At 42.8% G+C, this 19,375-nt stretch overlaps 1 protein-coding gene across 4 annotated transcripts in view; it reads right to left on the bottom strand.

Annotated features, from left to right (window-relative positions):
* Window positions 1–19,375, bottom strand: part of rab11fip3 (RAB11 family interacting protein 3 (class II)) — a 103,256-nt gene that overhangs the window by 18,970 nt on the left and 64,911 nt on the right. For 2 of the 4 annotated variants that reach the window (XR_009654702.1, XM_060921176.1), the window contains exons 4-7: window positions 12,510–12,679; window positions 7,297–7,515; window positions 1,765–1,800; window positions 1,583–1,670 (exon numbers count right to left, since the gene is read on the bottom strand). Coding sequence is in view for 3 of the 4 variants with exons in the window: in XM_060921176.1 (XP_060777159.1) it covers window positions 1,583–1,670; window positions 1,765–1,800; window positions 7,297–7,515; window positions 12,510–12,679 (513 nt within the window). In the remaining variant the exon portion in view is untranslated. Of the gene's footprint in view, window positions 1–1,582; window positions 1,671–1,764; window positions 1,801–3,917; window positions 4,053–7,296; window positions 7,516–12,509; window positions 12,680–13,102; window positions 13,270–19,375 lie in introns of those variants that run through there. The other 2 variants (XM_060921178.1, XM_060921177.1) reach the window with 2 other exon arrangements.

Here is a 19,375-nt window from a genome sequence, read left to right as displayed (position 1 = left end):
TTTATTAAACTTTGGCGATCTCACTGTATGAATAGATACCCATTTATTTAAAGGGGCCAACTAGCTCATTCAGAGAATGTTTCAACTCCCTACATCTGCAGTACACTTTAGTTGAAAATAAGACCCCTTTTATGTTCATTTCATCTACTTGTACCTTGAATATCTGTTGGCATTTATAAGCCCAACTTATCATTTTCACCATTACCATTATCCATTTTTATGTAATATACCTGTTGCCCCATTCAGAGATGTTTTGAAAGCCATCAGCCATACCATCAATAGACGCAATGCCCTTGAGCAAGGCACCTACACCAACATTGCTACAGGGACTGTAACACTGTAAAAAACCGTAAAGTCACTTTGGATAAAAGTGTCATATCATATAAGTGCAAACAAAGCAATGTAATCCAAGGTTTTTTTTTATTGTAACCTTTAGTCATAGAAATCATTTACATTATTTACAGTGCTTAATTTCATTTTCTTTGACCTAGATAAATTTCCCATTCATTTCTATGGAATTATTTGAAAAACTACACACATTTTCAAACATCCGCTGCTCTGGCATGCTTTCACCTAGAGACATGATTCAAACTTTAAAACGTAGAGAAACTTCTCCTCTGTGGATCTGGCATTCAACTTTTTGCTAGGTTCTATACTTTTGGATCAGTCCCAGCTCAAACACCATGTGGGTACCTGGAGAAATTCCGGCTTTATAATGGGTGTTTATTGCGTTACACACCAATGGAGCTCGTTAAGTTAGAGTGTTGGAAAAATAGCTCAAACTTTCTCATTTAAACTGTGTTTTCAGCCCCAATTTTCATTCTACACACACAATTTTCTCAAAAGTAGTAGTCACACTTGTCCTGATTCACACAATGTGTCTACCTACACGATAGGACTTGCAGTTTTTGAATGAGAAGCCTGAAAGTGAGGAGAGGACAGGCGCGCAGCCCCATAGACTGCCATTATAAACGTGGCTGCGCTTTGACTGTTAAATCAGAAAAGCCACTCGTTTTTAACTCGCTCTAGTGTCCTCAATTTTTACACTACAGACAAAAAAAGTACATGAGTGTGTTCAGGAGACCCTTGTGGCACTCAATGTGAAATAAGTTTGTGAATATCTCCTTCCGTTTTCGTGTAAACCCCCGTTGTTTGGAGGGAGCGCTCTGACGGAAAGCTGCCCTTTTTGTGTGCCCCTCCCCCACCCGCGCGCTGAGCAGAGAGAGACAAAAATACAGTCCAGCTCAGCTCCGGCAACTGTGACTGCTACGCGCACTGCATCACTCTCACGATTTCCCCCGGGGGAATTGTCATCTCTAGATCTATTTTTTTCCATTGTCCCGGGATTGTCCCAGATATGATAATTTTGTGTCCCGATGACATTTTTTATGGTCCCCGGGACATCGGGACACCGTTAGTTTCGAGCGCTGCCAGTTGGATGGGGGTCAAAAAAATTTACTACCACGTCAGATTACGTTTACTACCTTTTACTACTTTTTACTGGCCATAATTTAGCCTATTTTAATTAACTACCTTTTAAAACCCCGCGGGAACCCTGATAATCCTGAAACGGACAACGTACCTTATCAGTGATGTCACTGTCAGCGAGATCCAGGATGTCACGGCTCAGGTCGCTCATACCATCCAGACCGCTGGACTGTAACAAGTGCCTGAAACGCACAAAAATCAAATCACGCATTCTCAACTGGGAATAAGTTACACATTGACACCAACACCAGAAACTTCAGAACAGGACATTCTCACCTTGCTGCTTTTTTACTGGACAGTCTCTTGCTGGAGCTGAGAGTGGGACAGAGGAGGACATGGGGGGGCAGAGAGAGAGAGAGAGAGAGACACAACAGGAAAATGATGTCAGGAAGAGAAACGGATAGAGGAAAGCTTAAGGATCATCCCCTCATCCTCAACCCGTGACTACAGCAGGGGAAAAAACATCCAGGAGAAGAGGGCCGTTTTGACTGGTCAGCTCTTTATCAAGGTTGACTGAACTCATGAAAGTCTAATAACAGGACAAATCCCAGAAAATAAATGAACGATTATTAACTCCAAGATAGCAAATTGGTGCACGGATTATGTTTTAGCCTTGACACAGGTCGCCTTGGATGCTATATTTACTTAACAGCACAGTTCGACCTTTTCAACTTGCAAAACAGCAAGTGACCTTGTCTGATGATTAGTACATGCTGACCAATCAAAACCTGGAAAAATATCAGCACTAGGGGTGTTCAGTCGGCACATATTTGCATCGATGCTGCACCGATGTATTTTGTTGCGATATATCTTACACCGGTGTAAATTTTGTGGAGCGTTCACACGTCACAAACCTGCTTACTAGAGAGAAGCGTGTTAGCACCGGTGCAGCCCCACTTGTGCTCACACGGCAGTTTTTGCGACCGTGCTATACGATAGTAATAATGCGGAAATGAAATATGCGCATGCGTGAAAATGTACTTCCTTTCCCGGTTGTCATGGCATCACCAAGCGCCGGGAAAACAACGTGGATGAAGACACCAGTGTTGCCAGATACTGCTGATGTTTTCCAGCCCAAAATATGTTCAAATCCGCCAAAATGCACTTAAAACCGCCCAATCTGGCAACACTGGAAGACACGCAGTTCTGTTGTTGTTGATATTCGCCATTTTGGAAGCGCAAAATACCAGGATGCAAATTATGCAATGCCCGTATGTAATCAACTCTCCTCACGCGTAGCGAGTCTACCCCGTAGCGTTCAGACGGCCCATTTTATATCGGTGCTGCCCCGCAAACTAGCATTTACTCCGGAGTAAATTTCTTAAACCACCTCCCGAGCAGGGTTAGATTTGCGCCGGTTTAAGCAGCTTTCAGGGGCTACACTGGTATAACTTTGTACCGTGTGAATGCTCTACCGGGGCAGCCCCGGTGCTACACCGGAGTAAAAGTTGCTGTGTGAACACCCCTATAGACGCATCATGAGGTCGGACAGCAGAAGAAATCGGTGATTTAATTATTCATTAACATGCAATACCATGTACAACGGAGTCAAAAAGTCAGAGGCTTCTACCAAGGCGAGTCTGGCAATTAATTGCGACCTGACAAAACCACACTCTGACTTTTCCCCCTCTTGAACGTGTAAAATTGTCAAAGTACGGCTCCTGGGTGCTGCATTCGCCCTCTCGTACCGATGCAAATCCCACCCTACTCTCTGAACTAGCTAACCGTGGATGTCTGTGAGCTCATGTATGCAGAAGAGGGCAGACAGCACTTTCCTCAGACTGTGCGGGCGCACAATACGGAAGCTCATGTCCATCACGTCCCATGTCCCAATGGCTGGAGGACATACTGTCCACAGCAGTGTCTCAGCATTGGCCCGTCAGCTGTTATGCACCTTGATCTAAAATAGCTGTGTGGAATTGGATAGCAACGTGCCTGGTTTCCCGCCCCCACTGCCCTGACGAGTCTCCGCAACTCCTTTTTCATCTATATTTTTAATTTCCCTGAGGGAACCTGCCCAAAGGGATCAATAAAGTTCTATCTAATCAAACTGGTGTTAAGAGTGCACCATGTTACTACCCAACAACAAGTAGTGCACTAGCACAGGAAATATGGGATTTGAGACAGGAGCGAGGAGTCTAAAGTGTAAACATTTGGTTGATTTAAAAAAAAAAAAAAGGCCTTGGTAGTGAACTTCTGGACACTACTGCATGCATATGTAGCACCTCATACACTATGCAAGTCACACTTACAATAATATTCACCTTCACACACACTGACCTTAAACCCAAACACCATGAAACCACTCCACACTCACAATAAGCAGGCAGTGTGTGTTTGGACGGGCTCGTGAGCCGACTGCACGCGCGCACACACACAGATGTAGGATACACACAGCAGAGTGAGTGTGCGTTTTGTGTGCCTGTTACCTATTCATTTCTAGTAAGTGCAGGCGCGTGGAGAGATCCTCGAGGCGGCTGATCTGTTTGTGACAGTGAGTGCAGAAAAACTCCAGAGATTCCGACTGCAGGAAATTCTGGAAGCTGGAGGGGAAAGGCTCAGAGCTGAGCGGGAGAGCGGAGAAGGAGGGAATAGAACAACAAGAGATAAGCAAGAAGGAAGTATTTGAAATTACAATAAAGGGAGGGGGAGGAGGGAAAAGCGAGCAAAGGACGATGCAAGCACATTCGAATGAGAGCGAGAGAGAAAAGGGAAAGAAAACGAGGTGAAAACTTCACATCACAGGAGAAGCAAGGAAGAGGGACTGGAGTTACGGGAGCGCGTGTGTTGCGTGTGTGTAGTGAAGTAAAGGACGCTCTTCCCACATACGCACAAACCTTTTATGGCGTTTTAGGACATTTCCCAACAAACCTTAAACAAGTCCTAGTTTATATAACGCTCATGAAAGTTCTATTCTTCATGAGAATACATTTACAGTCATGAGATACGTTTGTCAATTTAATTTCAAACTCGCAAAAGGAAAAGAAAGAACACTGTTTCTTACAAAAATAAATAAAAAATTAATTAAAAGGTTGTATTTATATTAAAATCTTATTGGAGTCCTCAGAATATCTGCAGTTGACGTCCCCCCCCCCCCATATATATATTTATATATATATATATATATATATATATATATATATATATATATATATATATATGTGTGCACATTCACTGGATATGAGCAATCGCGTGCTCTGATTGGCTACTCTACAACTCTGCTCTCAACTCATATACCATGGGTAGAGAAAAAACAAAATGGCAGAGTGCATCAAGTCAGATATACACTACCGTTCAAAAGTTTGGGGTCACCCAGACAATTTTGTGTTTTCCATGAAAAGTTAGCCTAGTAAACTAGACCCAACCGCCTAGCAGCCAAAAATATTTTTTGCCTAGCGAGTGGGTCTAGCCTCGCACCATATAAACAAAAACATCCCGGGCATCAAATCGTGCCCGCCAATCACAACGCAAGGTTTTTGTTTGGATTCTTTGGGCGGGCTTTTGCAGGAGTGACGACAAAGCTGCGCGACGCTGGAGAAAGCGCAACAGGAAAGATGGCTACGGCTAGTGAACAGCGCGCGTTTGACTCCGCTTTGGAATCAGTTTTAGAAGAATTAGACTTGGAGTTTTCGTTGAAACATGAGCAGGAAGAGGCTCTCCGCTCATTCCTTTTCAAGAAGGACGTTTTCGCTGTTTTGCCAACCGGCTATGGCAAAAGTCTGATCTACCAGCTGGCTCCGCTCGTAGCCAAAAGGATGGGCTAGTTTGTGCAGTACGAAGAATTAATAAACAGCTTTGAAACATTACTTTTTGATGGTTTCTTATTTTCCCGTTATTTTAAATTTAAGGGAAATTATTTCACCAAACACCACTAAATAAAAACTCTCAAAAACAGTTTAAGCAAACTCTTGAAAAACACTTGGAAAAAAATGTGTATGTGGTACAGACTCCAAACTTGTGGTCATTATCTCCAAACTTCTTAATATCTAGAACCTGTTTATTAATTAATACGCATTTTGAAAAGTTATTTATTTCAAGGCCTCCCCCACTGCTTTCTGTCGCTCTGACTACGTCACAGTCACTGTTGCGTTGATTGGTCAGAGCGTTGGCCTATACGCACAGAGACAGTTTGAAAGACAGCGGGTTGTTCCTCCCACACCCGTCGGAAATGTCTACGGATCGAGGCCAGACTAAATATTCACATTTAGTCTGGCTTGCCAGGCTAATGAAAAGTCACACTTTTATTTACCACCATAAGTTGTAAAATGAATAGAAAATATAGTCGAGACATTTTTCTGGCCATTTTGAGCATTTAATCGACCCCACAAATGTGATGCTCCAGAAACTCAATCTGCTCAAAGGAAGGTCAGTTTTATAGCTTCTCTAAAGAGCTCAACTGTTTTCAGCTGTGCTAACATGATTGTACAAGGGTTTTCTAATCATCCATTAGCCTTCTGAGGCAATGAGCAAACACATTGTACCATTAGAACACTGGAGTGAGAGTTGCTGGAAATGGGCCTCTATACACCTATGAAGATATTGCACCAAAAACCAGACATTTGCAGCTAGAATACCGGTAGTCATTTACCACATTAGCAACGTATAGAGTGGATTTCTGATTAGTTTAAAGTGATCTTCATTGAAAAGAACAGTGCTTTTCTTTCAAAAATAAGGACATTTCAAAGTGACCCCAAACTTTTGAACGGTAGTGTATATCTCTATCATCAAGTATTTAAAAGAAACAGAAATAGCTAAAAGAACATAGCCGCCGCCCCCCACACAAATATCTTGTTCCACACTCCAGCCCAGTCGGTGGCATTAATACACCTTTAAGCTGGTTTGCCAACCGCCGAAAAAAAAAAAAAAACTCAAGAAGAAAATGGTGGAACGTGTTGCTGAACCAACTGAGGACGAAATAAAAATTCAACTCGAAAACAAAACCACAAAGGCAACAAAATATGGAATGTACCCCTCTTATTTCTCTAGAAATGATTATTATAGCATTTTCCCACAAATTGCTCCCGTCACTTCGCCGGTTTGTTTACATTCCAAGTGGAAATGATTTTGTTGGATGTTTTGTATAAAAGTTATTTATCGAATTTGCAAAAAAAATAAAAATGCTCCGTTTCTCAAAATCCAGTGAATGCGGATAGAATAAGACCGATATTCCACTCCATCTCGTCGTACATGGGATATAGCCGACTCGGAGCGACGCGCCTCGTCGGTTATCAGCTCATGTACAACTTGATTTCGTGGAATTAAAAAAAAAAAAAAAGTGTTGCCAGGCAAAACAAAACTTGTCCGGTAGCACTCATGATGAATATGAAGGAAGAGAATAAACAATAAATAAATAAAATAAATAAAAAAATAATAATTACCCCCCCCCCCCCCCCCCCCCCAATTTTGACCTTTTTGGTGACCTTGAACCTTGTGTATGAAGATACTTGACCAATAAACATGGTTCCAATTCTCATTCACACGCCATACTGCTCTGAGCCAATCAGAACACATCTGAATGAATATGGATGAAGATATCGCAAGAAAACAAAACAAAAAAAAACAAAAAACGATATTGACCTTTTTGGTGACCTTGACGACCCTCAAAATGTTGGAAGTTCTATTTGAGACCAATGCCTACTTATCCTGAAAGTTTCATGAAGATTGGTCCAGCCATTTTCCTGTAATATCATGAACAAAACAAACAAACAAACAAACAAACAAAAAAAAACCCACCCCACCAAAAACAATAGCTCGCCCCCTGGTGGACTCCATCCCGGGCGAGATAAAAATGTGCGCGCGTGTGTGTACCTGGGTGAAAGCAGCATCGGTGGGCGGTGCACTGGGCTGCCAGCATGAGGGTGTGGCTCCGAGTCTCCCTCTTGTTCCGGGGCTGCCCTCCCCTCCTCCTGATTGGCCAGCAAAAGATCGGAGGCGGAGTTACTCTCCCCAAAGTCCTCAAAGTGCTCCTCCTCCCCACCAATCACTGCTACGAGGGCGTGGCCATGCAAATCCGAACCAAGAGAGAACCTGCCACAAAAACAAAACAAAAAAAAAAAAAACAGCTTTCGTATCAAATACAATTACTGCAGTGTAAATGTCTCTTCTTTATTGAACCAAAAAAAATACACCGATATCCATGTAAGTGATTTTATAAGTTACAGGTGCGACTCAGTGTTGTTAATATATTAACGAAATGTGAACTTTCGTCATATGCTTCATTCGCAGGTGTAACGTTTGGGCGAGATAACATGCTCTGTGCAACTGACATCGTTGTATCTCTATGGCCACGTCATCTCCGCTCTGAAAAGAAAAATAAAAGTCAATGCTAGCTCCAAAATTATAACGAAGTCTGAAAGCACTGTTCCCCATCAACGCTCGTAAATCTAGCCTGGCAAGCCAGACTAAATGTGAATATTTAGTCTGGCCTCGATCCGTAGACATTTCCGAAGCGGGTAGGAGGAACAACCCGCTGTCTTTCAAACTGTCTCTGTGCGTATAGGCCAACGCTCTGACCAATCAGCGCAACAGTGACTGTGACGTAGTCAGAGCGACAGAAAGCAGTGGGGGAGGCCTTGAAATAAATAATTTTTCAAAATGCGTATTAATTAATAAACAGGTTCTAGATATTAAGAAGTTTGGAGATAATGACCACAAGTTTGGAGTCTGTACCACATACTTAACATACACTCATTTTTTTCCAAGAGTTTGCTTAAACTGTTTTTGAGAGTTTTTATTTAGTGGCGTTTGGTGAAATAATTTCCCTTAAATTTAAAATAACGGGAAAATAAGAAACAATCAAAAAGTAATGTTTCAAAGCTGTTTATTAATTCTTCGTACTGCACAAACTAGCCCCATCCTTTTGGCTACGAGCGGAGCCAGCTGGTAGATCAGACTTTTGCCATAGCCGGTCGGCAAAACAGCGAAAACGTCCTTCTTGAAAAGGAATGAGCGGAGAGCCTCTTCCTGCTCATGTTTCAACGAAAACTCCAAGTCTAATTCTTCTAAAACTGATTCCAATGCGGAGTCAAACGCGCGCTGTTCACTAGCCGTAGCCATCTTTCCTGTTGTGCTTTCTCCAGCGTCGCGCAGCTTTGTCGTCACTCCTGCAAAAGCCCGCCCGAAGAATCCAAACAAAAACCTTGCGTTGTGATTGGCGGGCACGATTTGATGCCCGGGGTGTTTTTGTTTATATGGTGCGAGTGGTGCTAGACCCATTCGCTAGGCAAAAATATTTTTGGCCGCTAGGCGGGTGGGTCTAGTTTACTAGGCTATCGTAAATCCATTTCCATATTTAAATGGCAGCGTGCATTTTACGCAGCACAGCACATATTCATTTTCTGCTTCGCTGCCAAGCAAGTTTACTACTGTAGCAATGCAGGGAATGTGTCGAACCTGACGGCCAAGTTAATAACTTTTCGACTCGGTAGCTGGCGTACGCGGACTCATTTCAGTATGTGAAAGTTTCTCGGGGTCAAACTTCTTTTTACACTGGAAATAAACGAGGGACGAATGATTTGGCACCTGGTCTGTGATGATGCGTACCGACTCCGTTCTTTTCATTTAATCAGCAGCAGATTGAGAGAAGGGGACAGACATGAAGAGAGACAGGTAGAGGGAGAAACAAGAACTACAGACAGAGGAAGAGAGAGATGTGCAGCAATTGAGGTATTTCACCTGACGTCACAGGGTCACGTGACGCCCCGGTGTCCACCATTTTGAACGTCAAGCTAGCTAATGTCAACAACAGTAGCTGGTATGTTACTGTAGCAATGTTTACGTTCAGTCATTTGGATGACTGTTAAAACCTTTCAGTCTCAAGTTTTTCCTTTACTGGATTTACTAGTTTACTGAGCTAGCGCGCCGGCCGCCGGCAGGCTAGCGCGCGCTAGCTCCCAACTTGCCCGAGCGCGCTAGCTCAGTAAACTAGTAAATACAGTAAAGGAAAAACTTGAGACTGAAAGGTTTTAACAGTCATCCAAATGACTGAACGTAAACATTGCTACAGTAACATACCAGCTATGATGTTGTTGACATTAGCTAGTGCTAACAGCTAGCTGCTAATACACTGCTACAACTACACCGACCCTAATAATACAGTTCTTGGTCATTGCCTGGTAACAGCAAATTTATAACGGGCCATGTCTCAACAGACTAAGAAGTTATTTCAATGACATTTAATAACATTTTGTTTATCCTGAGAACCGAAAGTAAATGAAAATGTGAACAAACCTTAGCTGTAATAAGATGGCGACCACCGGCTCCAGGGACGACCCGCTGATGTAGGCATGTTACCCAGCCTGACACAAAATATTTGTATCCAAACTCTTATACGCTTTCAGATCAATACCTGTGTATGGCGATGGGTTTTTAACGACATAGGTATACAGATCATGTGGGCCGAAGTCAGGTAAAGACGAGGGCTTCGTGTACTTCCGTACGTCAGTGAACAATCCTGGTGGAAGCAGGTAAACGTCGTTCTCTAAGCCTGCTAACCTCAGTTTTTGCAAATACCTCTCCCTCTGCTCGCCCTGTAAATGCCCTACGTCGCTGGATAATGAAGGTGTTTTCTGCATCTCGCTCCTTTTTCTTTTATGTTTTCGTTTGTCACCTTCCTCGCATTCAAACTGATTCGAGCCGTGCCGTCCAAAATGGCAGCATCACATGACTTGGTCACGTGGGTGAAATACCTCAATACAGAGAAAGAAAGACACGCAAACATGGGGGAAGAGAGAGAAGACTGAAGCGGAAGACACTTTTCTGAACTGTGCGAGAATTCAAAACTGAAATTTCTGGAAGTGTTTCAAGTTTTGGGAAATGAGGACCTGACCTCCTCTCACACAAACACAATGCGTAACAACTTAGAACAGCAGGGAGAGAGAGAAAGAGCGAGGGGGGAAAAAAAAAAACAGAATGATGGATGGACCGTAGGGAGGAGGACAAGGAAAAGTGCAGCCTCCACACTTCCTGCTATTGAGAAGCAGGAAAATCAAGATGCACTGCTGTCAGCTATATCAGCTGAGAACGAACACACACACGGACAGAGGAAACACAAACACCTCAGTCAGCTTGGAATTACTGTCAAGCTAAAGACAGAACACAGACTCAGCAAAGAGAGCGACAGACACGCCCACCCGACTGCCCACACACACCCGCAGTAGTTCGAGACATTTTTGGCGTCAGAAACCTGCTTGTTAATTACGCAACGGCGCTATGAGGCAAACTCTGACGCGTTTTCATCATGTGATCTCCACAGTTCCAAGATGGCGGACCTCACCGTTTGCTGTATGAGGACTAGGGGTCGACCGATAATCGGCCTGGCCGATATATCGGGCCGATATTCTGCATTTTTAGGGTTATCGGTATCGGCCATAATTTCCACCGATATGCCGATAACATGCCTTTTTGCAGCCATTTCGTTCCTAAGGCGACTGTCACTGCACGTCCTTTCCTGCACTCGCCTCTCTGAGTTCAAGAACACGGTCCCGCCCACCACAACATCTGATTTGTTTGGCACAAGAGATATAGCCAATCGACACGCGCAGCTAAACACTCTGAACTGTTTCAAGGCGCCCGGAGATCAAGGTAAGGACACGCTGCTTTTGCCGCAATAAGTCACAAACACACAAGTTGCAAAAGCACATCATTATATGTTTACATTCTTCATCTACTACTCATTAAAATTGTCCATTTGCATCTGTGTAGCCAGGCAAACTTAGCTTACGGAAGGAAGCACTTGAATTAGCCTACAACCAACTAGTCTCGCTGAAACAGCATAACGTAGGCTGCAGTCATTTTTAAATCCCCGTCTGGAAACGTTGTGAATGTGTCAGTAGTTCTACTCGAACAGTAGAATGACAGCCATTCAGAGAGGCGGTCAAGGCAACTTTATAAAGCGCTGTTTGAACATTTAAACAAGCCAGGTGTGACTAGTATTTATAATTCTTGCGCAAGTGATTCTCCTCGCTAGCGCTTCTGATTCGGAAAGCGATATACTCTTAAAGGAGCAGCCGCTCCTGATAGGGAGTGATGGCCTACTTTACTGTATGTTTGATTTTACTTTTTAAAAAATGCTGCAGGCAGCTCCCTACACTTGGTTTGTTATTTAAAAACTACTTGAAGTTGGTAAGTCTTACTTAGTTCTTAGTGTAAAAGAATCCAGAGTGTATTTTCATTTATTTTCCACTGAAAATGGTGAGCTGTAATATAGTAGGGAGTGATTTTATATTTTTATCGGTGAATATTTATTTTATTATTATTTTATTTCTCATTTTATTCTAACTAATGTTTGACTTTATTGTACAAATGCTGCTGGCATCTCCCTGCACAAAATGTCATGTTCAATTTTACAATTAAACATACATTTCATGGATATGAAGGTCTGTGTCAGTGTGTGCTATGTTTAATTTCAAGTGAATTATAATGTTTACATTTATCGGTTGCACATATCGGTTATCGGCATCCCAATTCCATAATAATCGGTATCGGTATCGGCCCTAAAAAAAAAAAAACATATCGGTCGATCCCTAATGAGGACTTTTATTTTCTTGTTTGTTGCTGGGGTGTGTACGAGAAAAGAAAAAAAAGTGCTTACTGCATTTCAGAAAGCCTTCGCTCCCGCTGACGTAATTACTCTAATAGTTCAAGGTCCCTGGCGTTATCGGTGTTGCTGACATCAGGCTCTGAAGATGAGGTAATGTCTCAAAAAATACAACACTAGAAATTATAATCAGTATTTTATTAAGAATGAAAAAAAAAAAACATATTAATCAGATGGAACGCTGCTCAAATAACACCTGATTAGCTCAAGCTAAGAAAGTGGGTGTGGCCTGATATCGTTTGATTGACGGCCCTCTACCTAAAGCCTTATTTTGACATGGGAAGGCTCTTCCAGATCAGATCCCCGTTCTTGGCTGACAGGAGCGGAACCCAATGTGATCAGCCTTGTGGTTTGAGACGTGCTGTGTGTTGGGAGATACTTTTCTGCTCGCCACGGTTGCAAGAGAGCGGTTGGGTTTCCTCACCTGTTGCGGTCCTCGCTCTCGGTCAGTGCGTTTTCGATGCCGCTGTCCGTCTCGACGTCCTCGTGCAGTTCTGGGTGTACCAAGGCTCCCGTGTCCTCATCTGTAAACGTCTCGCACTCGCTGTACGCGCTCTCTGAGCCCAAGTACGCACTGTCCGACACCTCCGCCTGCTATGTGCACAAACACACGCACACAAAAATTACAATTTAAAAAGACATGGGAAATCAAAGAAGCATGACGGGTAGGACAGAATGCAGTTCTCTGCCGTTTTTTGTTGTGCAAGACTTGGACTTCAGTGTGACTCCTGAATGAAGGGAACACGGTTTTATTGTTCTGCTACAGGTTAAACTTAGTCGAGCTGTCTAAACCCTTAATCCGATCAGATTCGACGATTCTCAACAGCTGAAATATACAAGGCTTTTAAACAGATGACAAATATCCAATCCTTTCAACACGTCCACTCAAAAACTCGTCTTTGATTACTGGATGTAAACACAAGTCGCGCTAGATTAAAAAATATAATAATAATAATAATAATAAAAAAACCAAAAAAATATCTTTATAACTAGCCTAAAGACCAAACTTATCCATACCTGCATGAATACTGGTGAACCTCCAGGAGGAGAAACTCCCAGAGGGCTGGAAGCCATGCCCAATACCATGTTCTTGGAGAAAATGGGTCTAAAAGCCGATTACAGAGTTCTTTGCTTGGGGATTTCGGAAGGAAGCAGAAAGAGTGAGAGACGGAGGAGATCGGGATTGAAGTGTAACCCTTGGAAAAGTGAAGCGTAGCCTGGGAAGTCCGAAGGGCAGAGCAGACGGGAGTGGGCGGAGTCACACATTTTCTCTGTGTGTGCGCACACTTCCACAGAAAATGTAACTTTCAACAATCCAAACTAACACCCCATCCTATCTCGAGAGCCAAATTCAAGGACGCCGGCCAAAAACGAAATGAAAAAACACACACGCTGATCTAATTTGAACTAAACAGCCCAGCTCCTGTACACACACACGGTTGTGTCTTTATATGTGAAAGAACGTACATCATTAAAGGAGAACATTTTCCTGAATACCCACAGGAGTGATTCTCTGCTGGACGCCCCACTCCACCCAACCACTTGCATGTTTTGAAAGTAAATAGAGAAACAACACTTCCATTCACAGAAAAGAGAGGGGGGGAAACCTCAAAAGGTGCAGTTGTTCAAAACATCCTTTCACTATATTCTGACCATGCTCCTAAATACCCACACACACACCCCTTGAATGTCTCTACCAGTGTATCGATCAAATCAACAACTGGATGTCACAAAATTTTCTTCAGCTGAACACAGATAAAACAGAAGTAATTCTATTTGGGAAAAAAGATGAAAGACTCAGGATTACCAGTATTCTTGACACAAAGGGGATTAAAACAAAAGCCAAAAATCTTGGTGTTTTCATTGACAGCGAGCTAAACTTTGACAGCCACATGAAAGCAATCACTAAAACGGCATTTTATCACCGAAAAAACATTTACAAACTAAGAGGACTTGTGTCAAAAAATGATCTGGAAAAACTGATACACGCCTTCATCTCTAGTAGGGTTGATTACTGCAATGGCCTTTTCACAGGCCTGCCAAAAAAAAAAACGTCAAACGACTTCAGCTGGTTCAAAATGCAGCAGCGAGGGTTCTCACACGAACAAAAAGAAGAGAGCACGTTACTCCAATTCTAAGGTCCCTTCACTGGCTTCCAGTAAGCTACAGAATTGACTTTAAAGCATTGCTGCTGGTATACAAATCTCTAAATGGTACAGGGCCCAATTGCCTCTCTGATATGTTGCAGCGGCCTAACCCAATCAGATCTACCAGATCGCAACAGAAAAATTTACTGTTAAAACCAGTTGTTAAAACAAAGTGTGGTGAAGCAGCTTTTAGCTACTATGCAGTGCAGCTATGGAACCAACTGCCAGAGGACATCAAAAATGCTCCTGCTGTTGGCAGCTTCAAATCTAGACTAAAGACCAAGCTGTTCTCAGATGCTTTCTGCTAAAGTATTAATTTTGCCATCTCTACATGTTTTAAACTCTTTACTTTTACAGTCTCTGCATGTTTTAAATTTTACTTAACTTTTATTCTATTTTATTCTGCTGGGTTTTTTTTTTCATTGAATTTTATCTCATTTTATTTCTACTATTGTTTAATTCTTATTAATTTTCTTCCCCATTTATTTTATGTAATTTTATTTTCTATTGTTTACTGTTTTGCTTTTACTTCTGTAAAGCACATTGAACTGCCACTGTGTATGAAATGCGCTATATAAATAAACTTGCCTTGCCTTACAATAAATACATCACGCTCAATACGGACAAAACGTCATGAACAGTTTTTTCATTTTCAATACAATACCACAGGGAGTTTCATTCGGTTTTCTCGATAGTGCTATGACGCAAGTCGTTTACACTTTAGCAACTGCAAAAAACATCTAAATGATGCGTCTGTGAGAAAGCCTGACTCGCCAGTATTTATTTTTCCAGCTTAAAGCTAGACGGCCTTTCGATTTGATAAAATCGATGACCGTTCCCTCTGAAATTTGCTCATTGTGATGCATGTTTATTTCTCCAACATCGCACAAAACACCAGGCCTTCTGCTCTGTGGCTGGGAAGTTATTTAATTTGAAGGGATTAAAGCAAATAATGCGCATGAAATTGCGCAGTCAAGCAGACAGAGGAAGTCCGTGTGCGCGCGCATGCGCAGGTTCACCTTTGACCGTGCACTGACCGTTCCGTCACTCTGTCGCTAAACGAACAGCTGATCACACAGAGGTGCTCGTTTGGTCCTGCGTTGCCTTTCCTTGGTGTATAACATAACGTCTTTTCTTCTCGCTTTCCGTTACTGTAGTCCAGGGGTCACCAAACTTTTTTCTCTGGGGGCCACATTGTCGTTCCTGACAGTAATGGGGGGCCGGGGTCAGGTCAGCTATATAACATAGAATTGTATGACCCAGACAAATATGACCACCAGCAGGCCTCATTGTGTAGTAGAGATTACTGGCCTGGCACAGCCATCCACACTACTATATCCACACTACTATACCCCCACTACTATATCCCCACTACTATACCCCCACTACTATATCCCCACTACTATACCCCCACTACTATACCCACACTACTATATCCCCACTACTATACCCACACTATTATACCCACACTACTATATCCCCACTACTATACCCACACTATTATATCCCCACTATTATACCCACACTACTATACCCACACTACTATATCCCCACTACTATATCCACACTACTATACCCACACTACTATACCCACACTACTATATCCCCACACTACTATATCCCCACTACTATACCCACACTACTATATCCCCACTACTATACCCACACTACTATATCCACACTACTATATCCCCACACTACTATATCCCCACACTACTATACCCACACTACTATATCCCCACACTACTATACCCCCACTACTATATCCCCACACTACTATACCCCCACTACTATATCCCCACTACTATATCCCCACTACTATACCCCCACTACTATACCCACACTACTATACCCACACTATTATACCCACACTACTATATCCCCACTACTATACCCACACTACTATATCCCCACTATTATACCCACACTACTATACCCACACTACTATATCCCCACTACTATACCCACACTACTATATCCCCACTACTATACCCACACTACTATATCCCCACTACTATATCCCCACTACTATACCCACACTACTATATCCCCACTACTATACCCACACTACTATATCCCCACTACTATACCCACACTACTATATCCCCACACTACTATATCCCCACACTACTATACCCACACTACTATACCCACACTACTATATCCCCACTACTATACCCACACTACTATATCCCCACTACTATACCCACACTACTATATCCCCACTACTACACCCACACTACTATACCCCCACTACTATACCCACACTACTATATCCCCACTACTATACCCACACTACTATATCCCCACTACTATATCCCCACACTACTATATCCCCACTACTATATCCCCACTACTATATCCCCACTACTATACCCACACTACTATACCCCCACTACTATACCCCCACTACTATACCCACACTACTATATCCCCACTACTATATCCCCACTACTATACCCCCACTACTATACCCACACTACTATATCCCCACTACTATATCCCCACTACTATACCCACACTACTATACCCACACTACTATATCCCCACTACTATACCCACACTACTATATCCACACTACTATATCCCCACTACTATATCCCCACTACTATACCCACACTACTATATCCCCACTACTATATCCCCACTACTATACCCACACTACTATATCCCCACTACTATACCCCCACTACTATATCCCCACTACTATATCCCCACTACTATACCCCCACTACTATACCCACACTACTATACCCACACTACTATATCCACACTACTATATCCACACTACTATATCCCCACTACTATATCCACACTACTATACCCCCACTACTATACCCACACTACTATATCCCCACTACTATACCCACACTACTATCCCCACACTACTATCCCCACACTACTATACCCACACTACTATACCCACACTACTATATCCCCACTACTACACCCACACTATTATACCCACACTACTATACCCACACTACTATATCCCCACTACTATATCCCCACTACTATACCCACACTACTATATCCCCACTACTATACCCACACTACTATATCCCCACTACTACACCCACACTACTATATCCCCACTACTATACCCCCACTACTATATCCCCACTACTATATCCCCACTACTATACCCACACTACTATACCCACACTACTATATCCCCACTACTACACCCACACTACTATACCCACACTACTATACCCACACTACTATATCCCCACTACTATACCCACACTACTACATCCCCACTACTATACCCACACTACTATACCCACACTACTATACCCACACTACTATATCCCCACTACTATACCCACACTACTATATCCCCACTACTATACCCACACTACTATATCCCCACTACTACACCCACACTACTATACCCACACTACTATACCCACACTACTATATCCCCACTACTATACCCACACTACTATATCCCCACTACTATACCCACACTACTATATCCCCACTACTACACCCACACTACTATACCCACACTACTATACCCACACTACTATATCCCCACTACTATACCCACACTACTATATCCCCACTACTACACCCACACTACTATACCCACACTACTATACCCACACTACTATACCCACACTACTATATCCCCACTACTATATCCCCACTACTATACCCACACTACTATATCCCCACTACTATACCCACACTACTATATCCCCACTACTACACCCACACTACTATACCCACACTACTATATCCCCACACTACTATACCCCCACTACTATACCCACACTACTATATCCCCACTACTATACCCACACTATTATACCCACACTACTATATCCCCACTACTATACCCACACTATTATATCCCCACTATTATACCCACACTACTATATCCCCACACTACTATATCCCCACACTACTATACCCACACTACTATATCCCCACACTACTATACCCACACTACTATACCCCCACTACTATACCCACACTACTATATCCCCACTACTATACCCACACTATTATACCCACACTACTATATCCCCACTACTATACCCACACTACTATATCCCCACTACTATACCCACACTACTATATCCCCACACTACTATATCCCCACACTACTATACCCACACTACTATATCCCCACACTACTATACCCACACTACTATATCCCCACTACTATATCCCCACTACTATACCCACACTACTATATCCCCACTACTACACCCACACTACTATACCCCCACTACTATATCCCCACTACTATACCCACACTACTATATCCCCACTACTATATCCCCACACTACTATATCCCCACTACTATATCCCCACTACTATACCCACACTACTATACCCCCACTACTATACCCCCACTACTATATCCCCACTACTATATCCCCACTACTATACCCCCACTACTATACCCACACTACTATATCCCCACTACTATACCCACACTACTATATCCCCACACTACTATATCCCCACACTACTATACCCACACTACTATATCCCCACACTACTATACCCACACTACTATATCCCCACTACTATATCCCCACACTACTATATCCCCACTACTATATCCCCACTACTATACCCACACTACTATATCCCCACACTACTATATCCCCACACTACTATACCCACACTACTATATCCCCACACTACTATACCCACACTACTATATCCCCACTACTATATCCCCACTACTATACCCACACTACTATATCCCCACTACTACACCCACACTACTATACCCCCACTACTATATCCCCACTACTATACCCACACTACTATATCCCCACTACTATATCCCCACACTACTATATCCCCACTACTATATCCCCACTACTATACCCACACTACTATACCCCCACTACTATACCCCCACTACTATATCCCCACTACTATATCCCCACTACTATACCCCCACTACTATACCCACACTACTATATCCCCACTACTATACCCACACTACTATATCCCCACACTACTATATCCCCACACTACTATACCCACACTACTATATCCCCACACTACTATACCCACACTACTATATCCCCACTACTATATCCCCACACTACTATATCCCCACTACTATATCCCCACTACTATACCCACACTACTATATCCCCACTACTA

Source organism: Neoarius graeffei, chromosome 5, assembly GCF_027579695.1.
Source record: "Neoarius graeffei isolate fNeoGra1 chromosome 5, fNeoGra1.pri, whole genome shotgun sequence".
Taxonomy (NCBI): domain Eukaryota; kingdom Metazoa; phylum Chordata; class Actinopteri; order Siluriformes; family Ariidae; genus Neoarius; species Neoarius graeffei.
The sequence above is the reverse complement of the archived record's forward strand: the minus strand, read 5'-3'. Positions and strand labels throughout refer to the sequence as shown.